This window comes from Mustela lutreola, chromosome 1 (assembly GCF_030435805.1).
Source record: "Mustela lutreola isolate mMusLut2 chromosome 1, mMusLut2.pri, whole genome shotgun sequence".
NCBI classification, from domain to species: Eukaryota; Metazoa; Chordata; class Mammalia; order Carnivora; family Mustelidae; genus Mustela; species Mustela lutreola.
Window position 1 is genome coordinate 139,935,613 of NC_081290.1, and position 15,270 is coordinate 139,950,882.

The following is a 15,270-nucleotide window of genomic DNA, read 5'->3' on the forward strand; positions in this document are numbered from 1 at the left end:
CTAGAAGAAAAATGGGCTCCTGAGACCTTTTGTATTAGCTCTACACTTCGGGAGCCCAATCTCTTCTTTTTTTCCCAATCTAATCTGTAGGCCAAGGTGATACAGAGCACTTTAGGTTTTTAAGATATATTTTTATATCATTAAATACCGAGAACTCAGAGGTCTCTGACCCTCGCGCAGGACCTTTCATCCTGTTGTTTTAATAATTTAACAAAAAAGTAGAATATTTTTATCAAAGTATTTGATTCTTCAGTTGAAATGAGTACTCCTTCATTTTAGTGTTAGTACTAAAACACTGTTCATGCATTGGCAGTAGTCTGAAAGGGGAACACTTCAGACCATCATAGTTCCATCTCTGAATGATAATGTGATTCTACTACTATGCTCTAACAGAAATCGCTAACATTATTGATTACTTATTATGTATCTGGCTCTGTGACAATCCCTTGCATTTTAAAATTTAAATACACAATAATCCTATTAACTTGGCACTATTATCCCCATTTATAGATGGGAAATTAGGGCATAAAATGCTAACTTGTCAAAGATTATGTAACAGAGTGTCAAGAGTACGGATAAAAATTTATTTTTTTCTGACTCCAAAGTCTGTATTCCTTACAACTACTACTGTTTCTTCTGTGACTGTGGATATGTGTGTATGTTAAAAGCCACACAAAACATAACCTCAAACTACATTGTAACATAGCAGATTAGGGCTAAAATGGAGATACAGCATTTGTCTCTCCAGTGCATTTCCTTTACTTGCTATTGTACCTTGACATTTTGGGGGTAAGATTTTTCTTTTTATTTACTCATCTTAAGTGCAGAATGTAATTTTATTAGAAAATTCCATAGAAATTACATTCACTTAAATTTTAAGATGTACACTGTGATGATTAGTAATGTTTATGACATTAACTTTGTTCACCTTAGTATATAAATGGCTAGAGTTCACTTATTAGTAGGAAACATGAAGGCCTCATATTTTGGCTTTCTTCCTATGTTCACTTCCTGACATTTTTAATTAAATAATTTCTTAATACTTATAGAACATTAAAACTTGTGTGCGTTACGGGTACTGGTTAGCTTGATTGTAAACTTCTGTTACATTAAATGCACAGTCAGAGAATTCAGTTAAGTGTGTTGTCTACAATCCTTTAGTGGGAAAAAACAAAACACTTAATTTACTGTCCTCCCCCAAATAAGCAGAGTCTGTATTCTTTAAGTCAGGTACAATTTACTTATTTTTTTAAAAATATTTATTTATTTAAGAAAGAGAGAGAGAGCAAGAGAGCAGGGATGGAGGGAGAGGGAGAGAGAAACCCAAGCAGGACCCTTGCTGAGAGCAGAGCCCAACTTGGGGACCCTCTCACAACCCTGAGATCAGACCTGAGCCAAAACTGAGAGTTGGATGCTTAACCAACTGCACCACCCAGGCACCCTATCCAGGTACAATTTAATTAAAATGAGTATTTGCTTATTTTTAATTTGCCAGAAGCAGCCTAAAAATGGAGATCATGGTCTTAGTTACATATAATTTAATTTCGATTATTTTTAGTTTCTTTTTCATAAATGTAAAATTGACCATTTGGTAAAATGGTTTGGTACCCTTGTATATTTACTGGAATGAAATAGTGAAAGGAACAAAGATTCTTAGAAAAGTAATTACAATGTAAGTGTCCAGTGAATTTTTATGTGTAGTTGGCACTAGTAGTTCTCTAGTAGCACTCAGTAGTTCACACTGCTAAGAAGTGGACAATGTCCTAGTGATGGACTGGGGAATTGGGGAGAAGATCTCTAAAAGCTTTTGTGGATATTTTTGTCTTCTTTAACTAGGGGGAAGCCATTGTTTGCGCTTTAGAATGAGGCTTTCCCTGTTGGCAGCAGTGGTGTTTTCAGAGGATTTAGAGTAGTGAAAATAAGGTAACTCAGTAGGTTTTAAGTTCTCTCCATATTTTACTACGATTTAGAAAACAGTAATTATTAGGGGTGCCTGGCTGGCTCAGTCAGTAGAGCATGTGACTCTTGATCTCAGAGATCTTGAGTTCAGGCTCCACATTGGGGAGTAATTATTAATGATGTAAAGCAGTAATTATTAATGATGAAGAAGTTAGCTCTAAAATATGAAAAAATTATATATCCTGTTTAAAAATAAACTTCTTGGGGCACCCGGGTGGCTCAGTGGGATAAGGCCTCTGTCTTTGGCTCGGGTCATGATCCCAGGGTCCTGAGATCGAGCCCCACATCGGGCTCTCTGCTCAGCGGGGAGCCTGCTTCCTCTTCTCTCTCTCTCTCTGCCTGCCTCTCTGCCTACTTGTGATCTCTGTCTGTCAAATAAATAAAGAAAATCTTTAAAAATAAATAAATAAAAATAAACTTCTCTCCCCCTAAACCCCAGTTACTGTTCTCTCCACTGGTCTTCCCAAACATCTTGAGAATTATCTGTATTCATTGCCTTTTCTTCTTTGCATCCTGTTTACATTAGTGTATCTCACACAAATGTTTTTTTAACTGAATATTGAATATGTGAGTGTCCTTTCAATTAAAGCAAAAGAGGAAAAAATATCTTTTTAGAGGATATAAATATTTGCCTCTGCTTGGGGAGAAAAGGGGTAGACATGTGAGTTAACTTCAGAAGAGGTGTTTCAAAAATTCAAGCAGCATGAGGAACTTTCATTTGGTATATTTGAATTTCTAAGAATATATGAAATAAGCCAAATCCTCTTTTTAGGTGCTATCAGCTGCCTCAGCTGCAGGGGTTTCTGTAGCTTTTGGTGCACCAATTGGAGGAGTTCTTTTTAGCCTGGAAGAGGTAGGTAAAGAAAACAACAACTATAACATTGTGTATAATTACCATTAAAATACATATTTTGGTACACTTTTCAGTTTTATAGCTAGTGTAATAGATATAGACTGTTTTTTGAAATTTTCAGGTTTAACCTCATAAAGTTATTTTTCGCTTATTCTTACCTACAGAGTAATACATTACATGTGTCCTTTACCTTGAGAAAAGCCTTAAAAATGTTATTCATGTATAAATATTAAGTGATTATTTAAAGTTTAACTTTGTTGACATACTTAAAAGTAAGCAGAAATGGATTTGGCTTAGTTAAATGGATTTAACCACTGTTTGTTAAATTATCACCCATGTTTTTATTTTAAAAGTTTTAATTAATTCCTAAATTGTGAGATTGTCTTGTATGCTTATTTCTGGGGTAGTTATTCATGTTTAAGAAGATGATTTTAGTCACATCAGTGGCATATTTTTTGTTTTCTCTGGTGCTTAAGACTTTTTTATATGTTTACACAAAAATGATTAGGAATGGTTTAAAATTTACTTTTCCAGTTTGTGTTCTTTTCTTCTTTTTTCTTTAATATAGAAGAAACAAATACTTCTTTATGAGCTAATAGGAGTTGGTGGTGGTACATTTATTCTTAACTACATGATTGAATTGGAGGTGAAACTCATTTTGAAAATAAAACAATGCTAGGTATTTGAAATAATTATTACAGACATTTTTGATCAGTTGATATTGGGAACTTGTAATGATGTGATAGCCAAAGTTAATAAAACATCGATTTTTTTTTCTTACCACAGTAAAATGTATTATCTGTAAATTCTAGTTAAATAGCAAAAATTTAGACTATGATATTAAAGTTATATCAGAAACATCTTATAAAATTATACTATTTTTCTCCCCCCTCCTTTTTTTTAGGTTAGCTATTACTTTCCTCTTAAAACTTTATGGAGATCATTTTTTGCTGCTTTAGTGGCTGCATTTGTTTTGAGATCCATCAATCCATTTGGTAACAGCCGTCTGGTCCTTTTTTATGTGGAGTACCACACACCGTGGTACCTTTTTGAACTGTTCCCTTTTATTCTCCTCGGGGTATTTGGAGGGCTTTGGGGAGCCTTTTTCATTAGGGCAAATATTGCCTGGTGTCGTCGACGCAAATCCACCAGATTCGGAAAGTATCCTGTTCTTGAAGTTATTGTTGTTGCTGCCATTACTGCGGTGATAGCCTTCCCTAATCCATATACCAGGCTCAACACAAGTGAGCTGATCAAAGAGCTTTTTACAGACTGCGGTCCTCTGGAATCCTCTTCTCTTTGTGACTACCGAAATGACATGAATGCCAGTAAAATTGTCGATGATATTCCTGATCGTCCAGCAGGCCTGGGAGTATATTCAGCTATCTGGCAGTTATGCTTAGCACTCATATTTAAAATTATCATGACAGTATTCACTTTTGGTATCAAGGTAAGTGCTAATGTGAGGTGCTATTTAAGTAATTTTGACATGTTTAAGAATTGTATGGGAAATGAGCAGTGCAATGCTTATATAAAAGTGGTTATTTCATAAGTGTAGGCTGAAAAAGTTCTTTTGTGTTTCATTTTAAGTAATGAATAAAAGAATTCTTTTGGATATATTGTTGAACATGGTTATCTGTTACTGTGTAACAAATTACCCTCAAGCCCAGCAATTTAAGATAACTCTTTATTTTGCTCTTGCTATTGAGTCAGTAATTTGAGAAGGACTCAACTGGGCATGCTTTTTTTTTGGTCTGTCATATATGTCATCAGGCATGGCTAAGGCTGGTCATCTACCACCTGAGCTGAGAAGAGTCAGATAACTGGGTCTGGAACATACGGGCTCCTGAACATCTCTTTCTCTCTGACTCTCTCTCTGTCTTTCTCTCTGGTTTTTCTAGCGTGGTGCCTTTCAGGCATTTAGATTTCTTACATGGTAGCTCAGTGTCCCAAGAGAATTGTTTTTTTAACCTGGCCAGGGAAGTCATGCACCATGCCTCATGTTACTTTCTGTTTGTCTGGGAAGTCACAGAGGCCTGCCTCTTAATGGGAGCAGTGCCAGGGAATTCATGATCATGTTTTAAAAGCACTTAAATTAATTTCCTTTTGCTACTATAATAAACTGCCACAAACTTAGTGGCTTAAAAATCACACATACTCATTACAGTTTTGGAGATCAGAAGTCCAAAATTGGTTTCATCGGGCTAAAATCAGGGTGTTCATAGGGATATATGGAGATTGTAGGGGAGAGTTCGTTTCTTGCCTTTTCCAGCCTTCTAGAGACTGCCCATATTCCTTGGCTCATGGCCCCCTTCTCCTATCTTCAAAGCCAGCAATGGGTAGTTAAGTCTTTTTTTTACCTCATTATCCTCACACTAACTCTTCTAAATCATTCTTCCACATTTAAAATAACCTTTGTAATTACTTTGAGCCCACCCAGGTAATCTAGGATAATCTCCTGTTTTAAAGTCAGCTGATTAACAACCTTAATTTTTACCTGCAACCTTAATTCCTCCTTACTGTATAACATAAGGAATTCATAGTAATCGGGATATAGAAACTTCGAGGAGCTGTTACTCCACCTGTCATGCTATAGGGTATTCACTTGAAAGGACACTGCAGACTCTGTTAAATTACTAGCATGTGAATACCATGTCTTTTTCCATCAAAGATTTAAAGGAACTAGGTCCAGTGCCCTGGCACATTACTTCATTTGAATGTGCAAAAGTGAGAATAACATTGATTAATTGGTGATTTGCCAATAAATGTAATTTTCTTATATGAAATTTAAGTGCTGCATATGAAGAGCAAATGTCAGCTAATCATTTTTTAAATAATATTCACTAGTGATAATATTATTTCACAGATGTAACTTGTGTGGAATAACACCTTAATTCCAACAAAATCATGACAGTTTTTGAAATATGGTCTCTTTCTTTTCTGTTGTTCTCTATTTAGTCCATTGGGTATGAGTGTTTAATAGAAAAAATCTTGAAGTTAAAAGTTTTTTTCATAGTGGATCAAGTTAAAGCAACTATTGAACCTCCTGTTTCTGTGTAAGCTGATTTTCTGTAAATCCCAACTTTCTCATCTTCAGTTGAGCTACAGGATGCTGGAGACAATTGGCAAGTCTTTGTTAAGTCTCGCATTGCACGGTTCTCTGACTGATGAATCCTGACTGGCAGTAGAATAAAACACATTTTGATCTCTTCTATTTATTTGGATGACCTTTTAATGATCCTGGTCCATGTTCAATGTGCCATCATTTTGTGCTCACCTTATTTCCTATCCAGCACATTTTAGAGCTATTAGTATTTTAATCTTTAAATGATCTTGCTTAAGATGTTTACTATTCCTATTTTCTTCATTAAATTTAATTGATCAATAAACATTTTTCTCCTTATATGTATCACTAAAAAATATTTGAAGGACCTGGTAAGATTGTCTGCCGCACACTGTACCACTTAAGAGGAATCGCATCTAATATTTTTATCATTTGATAGACAACAGATATGTAGGAAGGATGTAATTGTGGAGTAAAGGACAGTACTTCTCATTGAATTGATTTTAGTTTTTGAAAACTGCTTCATATTGTCCTTTTTTTCCCTTCCCTGTTTCAGCATAGACTACTAAAAATTTTGTTAGGGACTGGCATTAAGGAACCTTTGAGCTAAAGGATAAATAACCTTTGGTTATTTTCTCTTTGGGTTGGAGAATGTTATGTGGTACTTTATAACTGAATTAATGAAATTGTTAAGGTACCAGTAGAACAGTATTTTGCTTTAGTTTTATTTGTACTCGGATTTTGCTATATAAATAAATTGTGAAAAGAATCAGAAGTGTTAGAAACAGGCCCATAGAATGTAGGTTCTGAGCATCCAAGTAGAGACTGTGTGCCCAGTTAAGCACTGTGTTTCTGTTACAGGTGCCATCAGGCTTGTTCATTCCCAGCATGGCCATCGGAGCGATTGCCGGAAGGATCGTGGGGATTGCAGTGGAACAGCTTGCTTATTATCACCATGACTGGTTTATCTTTAAGGAGTGGTGTGAGGTTGGAGCTGATTGCATTACACCTGGCCTTTATGCCATGGTTGGTGCTGCTGCATGCTTAGGTAATTTAACTGTGTCTGTGGATGGATGTGTGTGAATCTGAGAGAGAAAAGAGCAAGAGTGAGAACACGTTTATGCTTAGCTGGTGAGGTTGGTGAGGGTGGTACAGGACAGAGGAAGAGAATGTTGAAACTAAAATGAAACAGTACTACTATTATATGGTGTTTATATAGTACTAGTTTTCATTTTGCCTGTCTCTAAACATTTGTTAATGCAAACATTTAATGGTGGTTAGCATCTTTTAAATATTGTGTGATATTGTGTGATATTAATATTGTGACAGAAAACGTCTCAGTACAACATAAGCTTAATTTGAATCTTGTCCAAGGAGAGTTTTTTCTTTTACTGTCGAGGATCTTGGCTTGCCTATGATGACCGTAGCATGATTCCTGAGATTAGCATTCTAGCAAAGTGTTAGAGTAGCTCTGGCTCTGCAGTGACTTAGAGTTGGCTGTAGAGAAGATTTCAGCCCTCCTCCATTTAAGGTGCATTTATAGCAAAATGAAGAAAGGTAACTGTTGTTTTAATGAAAAAAATATATATCTGCATTAAATACTTAAGAGTCTGTGTATTCTCTTGGATGTAAAAAATAGTTATTTTTTTATATTTAAAATGTCAGCTGAATTTTGGTTTTGATATTTAATAATAGTTGGTATTTTGACTTATTTTTGTTCAGTGAATCAAAATTATATAATTACTGATCTTCAAAAGTATAGTATCAAGTCCAAGTGAGGGAAAGAATCATTTTAATCAAAGTAGCAATTATTTAGTAGTTATCCACTTTCTTTCTCTTCAGCACTTTCTCTTCAACAGTGCTAGGTGCAGGGAGTGATACAAAAAGAAGTATAAAACATGGGCCCAACCTCAAGTACAGTCAAGTTGGGGAGACAAGATCAAAACTGAGAAAACAATACTGAGCAATTTAATGATTATATAATGAGTATTACATAATGAGTCTATGAAAATTATAGGAGTCTAGAGAAAAAGAGAGCTGATGTAGTTCAGGTAGAGTAGAACATGAGCTGTACTTAAAATTGGTAGCATTTAGGAAGACTGGGTGGCTCAATCTTTAAGTACCTGCCTTTAGCTCAGGTCATGATCCTAGAGTCCTGGGATGGAGCCCTGCATCAGGGTCCTTGCTCAGCAAGAAGCCTGCTTCTCCCTCTCCCTCTCCCCCTGCTTGTGTTCCCTCTCTTTCTGTGTTTCTCTCTGTTAAATAAATAAAAAAAAAATTTAAAAAAAAAAAAAGAAAGAAAAAAGATGAATAGCATTTAAAGAAGAGGACTTCCTCTTCTGATGGTCCTGTGGGTTAAAATGATAGTACCTATGGAAGGTGGCAATTTATAAATGTTAATAAAAATGGGAAGGGGGAGTTTCAAAAAAACATAAAGAAGAGGACTTTTTTTGAGGAATATCATCATCTGAAGGCAAAGGAATTGGGATAGGGATAAATTTAGTATTCATGGAGCTTTGAAGATACTGACAATATTGAAGTAGAGTGTGTTTTGGATACTTTTGGGAAATGAAGTTGGGTTAGTGAGAAGGAACCAGATTATGAAGAGGCAGTGATTTGTGTCGAGATCATTTTATATTTGGAATTGGTCAGATCGTGGAAGAATTGTGGCTTTGGGATTTGTAGCTTGACGACTTTGGGAGTGTTCCTTTGCTTTGATTTGTTATTTTCTTATCTTTAAAACAGAAATAATAACTTTTTATCTCCTACTGTTTTGAGGATTAAATGAGATCAAATGCATGTAAAGCTGTTACCACAGTGCCAGGTTAAAATAAGTCGCTTAGTTTAAAAAAAAAAACAAAACTTTATGAACTGACTAGGGACATGCCTGGCATAGTGTAGATAAGTAATATATATAGGTTCTTTCTCCCTTCTATTTTTAGGTTAGAAAACCAAAAGGAAGAGTTTAAGCTTAATACAGTATGAACTGGTGATTCCTGGTAGGTTTTTGAGCAAAGGAGCAACATGGCGAAAGTAGTACTTAGGAAAGATTAACCTGGGAACATGATTTATAAAGTGTATTGAAGGTAATGGGGCCTGCAGTCAAGAAGGTAAGATAAATTAATATTAAAATTAAGGAACAAAGTTCTTGTTGTTTTTCTTTTTAAGATTTTATTTATTTATTTGACAGACAGAGATCACAAGTAGGCAGAGAGGCAGGCAGAGAGAGGAAGGGAAGCAGGTTCCCTGCTGAACAGAGAGCCCGATGCGGGGCTCAATCCCAGAACCCTGGGATCATGACCTGAGCCGAAAGCAGAGGCTTAACCCACTGAGCCACCCAGGTGCCCCAGAATTAAGGAACAAAGTCTTGAGAGTCTGGACTAGTTTGGTAATAGTGACAGTATTAAGAAAGGGACCCATAGATATTTTGCAAAGCAAATCAAATAGGAGTGGATGAGGGTCTAGCTGTTGGGTTAAAGTAAAGAGATGGATCTGAAATGACTGTCTAGGTTGCCAAGAATGTAGTGCTGGTGCTAGAGTCAGGTAAGTTGGAATGGGTAGCTCTTTGGGGGAAGAAGAGGATTTTGGTTTTAAGTGTGTGGTGTTTTTTGTGACAGTGGGTCATCCACAGTCTTTTTACGGTTGGAAAACAAGCAAACAATAAAATATGGTCTGCAGAGTTGGAGACATGGGACAAATGCAACAGTAAGTGGAGACATGTGGATTATGAGGCATCAGCATACAGATGGTAGTTCATCTATCTACTTGGGTAGATGATTTGGGTAAACAGATAGATGAGTTTTCTAAGGGAGGGGATATTACCCTGTTAACAGAAATCACAAGGCATTGAAATATTTTACTCATTTTGAAAAGATACAGAATAGAGATGTGTATTAAGTTAATATTCTACCCACATATGAACTTAATTTGTAAATTGGCAGCTGTGACATAAAAGGTAGCTCTTACATGCTTCACCAAATTCTAATAATCAGCTTTCATAAGAGTGAAACTATGTCCTTGCTATAGCAATAAACCAGAATGACAAGCTTGCTTTAGTTGGTAGGCTGTGTACTGTGAAGTAAACAGGTTTTGAAATGTTATTTTAATAGTCTTTTATGTTAACTAAAGAAAATCATTGTTTCTCTAGATATTATTAAAATAGTGATAATTGTCCTAAGAGAGGAGTAGCAGTTTTGGTTTTTTTTTTGTAAGATTTTATTTATTTATTTGACAGAGATCCCAAGTAGGCAGAGAGGCAGGTAGAGAGAGAGGGGGGCAAGCAGGCTCCTCGCTGAGCAGAGAGCACGATGCAGGGCTCGATGTGGGGCTCGATGCGGGGCTTGATGTGGGGCTTGATGCAGGGCTTGATGCAGGGCTCGATCCCAGGACCCTGAGACCTGATCTGAACCAAAGAAAGAGGCTTTAACCCACTGAGCCACCCAGGTGCCCCGAGGAGTAGCAGTTTTTGATGATAATCCTTTTCACTAAGTTTTATTTACAATTCATGTTCAAATGCCTAGTACAAAAATTCCATTAACCTGTCCCTGTTCTCCTTGACCAGTGGTGCTTATATATTTATTTATTTTTTTTCCAGGTGGTGTGACAAGGATGACTGTATCCCTGGTGGTTATTGTTTTTGAGCTTACCGGAGGCTTGGAATACATTGTTCCCCTTATGGCTGCTGTTATGACCAGTAAATGGGTTGGCGATGCTTTTGGTAGGGAAGGCATTTATGAAGCGCATATCCGGTTAAATGGATACCCTTTCTTGGATGCAAAAGAAGAATTCACTCATACCACCCTGGCTGCTGATGTCATGAGACCTCGAAGGAATGATCCTCCCTTAGCCGTCTTGACACAGGACAATATGACAGTGGATGATATAGAAAACATGATTAATGAAACCAGCTACAATGGCTTTCCTGTCATAATGTCAAAAGAATCTCAAAGATTAGTGGGATTTGCCCTCAGACGAGACCTGACAATTGCAATAGGTACCCTTTTTAAAAAATACACACACATAAATCTATCTATATCTGTATCTGTTGGAATCTACATATATTTAGATATATATAGACATATAATAGATTTCTCAAGAAAAGGAAAGCAGTAATATTTAATAGGTTGGGTTTGTGGAGGTGAGAGGTGTATTTTATTTATGTCCCTGAAAGTCTTAACATTCATTAGGAAAGGAATTATGCATCTAAATTGTTTCCCCACTAAGTACAGTTTTTTTGGGTCAGTTTATATTTATTGGAATAGATAGACATTCTCGATGAATGAGGTGAAAATAAAATTTAAAATAGTATGATATGTCAGTACAGTTCTTTTTAAAGAAATCTTTTCATTTATTAAAGATTTTATTTATTTGAGATAGAGTGTGCTAGAAAGAGCATGAGGGGCATTCAGAGGGAGAGAGAGAAGAAGGCTCCCTGCTTAGCAGGGAGCCCGGTGTGGGGCTCGATTCCAGGACCCTGGGATCGTGAACTGAGCCGAAGGCAGACACTTAACTGACTGAGCAACCCAGGCTCCCCACTAAATGTAGTTTTATCTTTTGATATGGCATTGCTGACTTCAGATTGAAGTCAGATTCTTTCTTTTTCCGCTGATACAAACCTTGTGAAGTTAATATTGTTCATAATAGCGTATAAGATAAGGCCTTAGCAAGGCCTTATCCCGCTAAATACATTCTTATATTTAGTATTAGCTTATTTAAATGCAAGTTATTGAAAAATCTCATCTTCATAGTTTGTTTCATATTAGATTCACAGGTTTTCCTTTTCCAGCTTTTGGATTTAGGTTTATAATATTAACATAAAATATCTGCTTGAAAGTGAAAAAAAATTGAAATTTTATTTTGGTCAAGTGCTGTTGAAAATTAATATATAAGTTGTATTGTATTTTGAGCTGATATTCCTGCAAATATAGATGAAAGGCATTAGCCATATTATATTATTTCTTGGAGATAAATTAAACTTTTATGAGGAGGAAACAAGTTGTGTTCCTCCAAGATTTATTTTTCTCCTCATCTTACAGTCCTGAAGTATTGATGAGGAGGCTAATAAGGCCTTTTCTATACAACCTGATTCCTTTCCCACTCTTCCCCCAAATCCCAAAGGTGATAAAGGACATTTTCATCAAGCTGTGGTTTTCATACTCCCGAGTTTTCAGTGGAGGACCTTGAGCCAAAAATGTTAAGCATTTGGTCCTGTGATCACATCCTCTACAACTTATCTCTATAGCCATTTGCAAAAGGATTGTAAAATAATTTAATTCTTGTGCCATTGGAAGAGGGAAGACTTAGGGGAGTATTTCTTAAATGAGAATGGAAATGCTCTTGTTATAAGAGCTATCAAGGGGCGCCTGGGTGGCTCAGTGGGTTAAAACCTCTGCCTTCGGCTCTGGTTATGATCCCAGGGTCCTGGGATTGAGCCCTGCATCGGGCTCTCTGCTCAGCAGGGAGCCTGCTTCCCTTTCTCTCTCTCTCTCTGCCTGCCTCTCTGCCTACTTGTGTTCTCTGTCAAATAAATAAAAAATCTTAAAAAAAAAAAAAAGAGTATCAAATAAAACAAAAGGGCCTACAGAGAATGTCCTATTTAAGGAAAAGGCTATAGCTTTGGAAGAGTTTTTTAAAGACTAGCAATCCTGTCATTTGAAGTTTTGCTGTAGGTAGTAGAATAGTTGCCGAGAGTGGGCAATATGTATGGCTAGACTTGGCTCTTGTGTTTTAGTGTTTTAGCTTCTAAGCTGTTACTGTGGCCAAACTCACAGAGAAGAATTTCATTGTGTAGATTCATATTCTTTAGGTTTTAATGGTAGCCAGCCAAGGAAAAGAAAAAGGTCAGAATTTTTGAATTTACTTAGAAATTTAAAGGAAAACACGGGTTTTTAAAGAAGAAAAAAATGTTAAAAGTTAAGAATTACTCATAATCCTGTTGTGATTGTATGGATATATTTTTCAGTTTTATTACTATCTTGAAACAGAATATTGTGATAGCAGATAATGTCAGTTTAAGGGGAGTAGGTATACTTTAGACATGTGAAATAACCAGTCATGTCATCAGAAATGTTTCACATATGACGACTTTTAGAACACACCTTAAATATTTACCTACATATATTTTTATAAGGTTTACATTTTTCCATGAGAGAATAGGCCTGTACATGAGGTTTTGTATATATGTGTAATATATAAATTATGTAATTATATGTGTTTATATAAAATATTTTATGAAAGACAAAAAAATGCTTGAGTAACAGGTAAACTGTATACCATATCCAGGGATGGGAAAACTCCAGATTTTAAAAGTACAGTTTTCCCATAATTTATAAACTCTGCATTTGTATGTCATTTCATTATTTAAAAATTTTAGATTACTTACAGATGGTGCATTTACATAGTTCAAATCAAGAAGATTAAAATTATACAGTGACATGGGGTTCCTGGGTGGCTCAGTGGGTTAAAGCCTCTGCCTTCAGCTCAGGTCATGGTCCCAGGGTCCTGGGATCGAGCCCCTCATCAGGCGCTCTGCTCAGCGGGGAGCCTGCTTCCTCCTCTCTCTCTCTCTCTCTGCCTGCCTCTCTGCCTACTTGAGATCTCTGTCAAATAAATAAATAAAATCTTTAAAAAAAATTAATACAGTGACAAATGTCTCTCACCTATGACCTCATAGTTACCAGTTTAACTCTCTGTAGGCAGCCATCTCTGGTTTCTTATGTATTCTGTAGATACTGTTCTATACTTCTATAATTAAGTATATATGGTTTTTTTCTTTTTAAACAAATTGTCATGCTATCTAATATGTGGTGTTGTGTACTTTGTTGTTGTTTTTTTTTTTTTCAAGATTTTGTTTATTTATTTGACAGACATAGATCACAAGTAGGCAGAGAGACCGGCAGAGAGAGAGGAGGAAGCAGACTCCCTGCTGAGCAGAGAGCCCGATGTGGGTCTCAATCCCAGGACCCCGAGATCACGACCTGAGCCGAAGGCAGAGGCTTTAACCCACTAAGCCACCCAGGCGCCCCTGTTTTTTGTTTTTTTCACTAGACAATGTTTTCTTGGACATCTTCCTAGTGAATTTCTTCATTCTCTTCTTTTAAAGCTACACAATATTCCATTAAGTAGGCATACCATTGGGATACCTAATGATTTCTAAAATCAGTTCCTCACTGATGGACATTCAAGATGTTTCCAATTTTCTGCTGTTATAAAGATAGCTCCCTTTTATATTTGATTATCTCACATATTCAATATTCTGCCTATGTGCAAATGTACAAAAATTACTGTAAGTGGAATTGTTGGATCAGAGAGTAGGTGCATTTGTAATGTTGTAAGATATTTTCACATCACACCAGTAGATTATACCCTGTACTCCCACCAGCAGTGAGTGATAGTTTACTATGTTAAAGTTCAGTTCAAATGGAGAGACGTTTTTCCTGCATTTTTATGTCAAGATTAAGAGTGAGGCTGAATGTTTTATAGATTTGTTTAAAATGAAGCATATTTAACAAAATGTGAATTGAATTGTCTTTCCTATTTTCCGACTTAAGGTATAAAAAGTACACTTGTTCATTCTATTTATGTAATACCCATAAGTTTTACAGGGGACTCTTAGTATATGAAAATTCAAATATCATTTACATATTGAACACAATAGGAAGGTACATGGCACAGTGACGGGCTGCTCCCCTATTTATACTTTTCTCCTATCCCCTCAAGATTCTTTTTTCCGAATACAGCTTTAGTTTGCATACTGAGGAGAGCTAATTTGTTAAAGGTTCCCCTTTCCATAGCAACATTTAGAAACCTTAAAATGAGTTTGTAAAATAATATGCATTGCCAGTAAGTGGACTTGTCTTTTGTTTATCTCTTTGTAGTAGCTAAAGTAAACTTTATACTGCTTGGTTAGTTGAAACACCATTTTACAGATTTAGAGATTTTTTTGCTTTCTAAGATTACTACAAGTGTTGAAAGACTTCTAGATCCATGCGGAATGCTTTTGTAGTCTGTCACTACCAGGTTTTACATAGTCAAAAATGAAGGGGACAGCCTGTGTGTCTTTGTTGATAAGTTGTGAGAAGTTAAGCCCTTGAGAGTGTATTAACATGAACAAGAATAATAAAACATAGAACTTTAGGGGGAGAAAGGTGATCACGTTCAGACATTTTATGTTTAACATTATGTTAGAAAAGAACCATTTCCATTCCCCTGGAAGTGTAACTCTATTTTGCATGCATACTTTAAAAAAAAAAAATGACTGAATCGTATCAGAAAATGAAAACTATTATATTTTCTGCTTTAAAAGCCTTTGAATAAATGGCATTATTTTTTATCAAACAAAGCAAAGCAATCCTAGCAGATGTCCTGGGCACTTTGTAAGTACTCAATAAATGAT

At 36.0% G+C, this 15,270-nt stretch overlaps 1 protein-coding gene across 4 annotated transcripts in view; it reads left to right on the forward strand.

The window, feature by feature from the left end:
• The window catches only part of CLCN3 (chloride voltage-gated channel 3), a 101,966-nt gene that overhangs the window by 68,341 nt on the left and 18,355 nt on the right, over window positions 1-15,270 (forward strand). For all 4 annotated transcript variants that reach the window (XM_059175071.1, XM_059175085.1, XM_059175076.1 and 1 more), the window contains 4 exons: window positions 2,732-2,812; window positions 3,717-4,262; window positions 6,738-6,924; window positions 10,471-10,869. In XM_059175071.1, coding sequence (XP_059031054.1) covers window positions 2,732-2,812; window positions 3,717-4,262; window positions 6,738-6,924; window positions 10,471-10,869 — 1,213 coding nt within the window. The remainder of the gene's footprint in view (window positions 1-2,731; window positions 2,813-3,716; window positions 4,263-6,737; window positions 6,925-10,470; window positions 10,870-15,270) is intronic.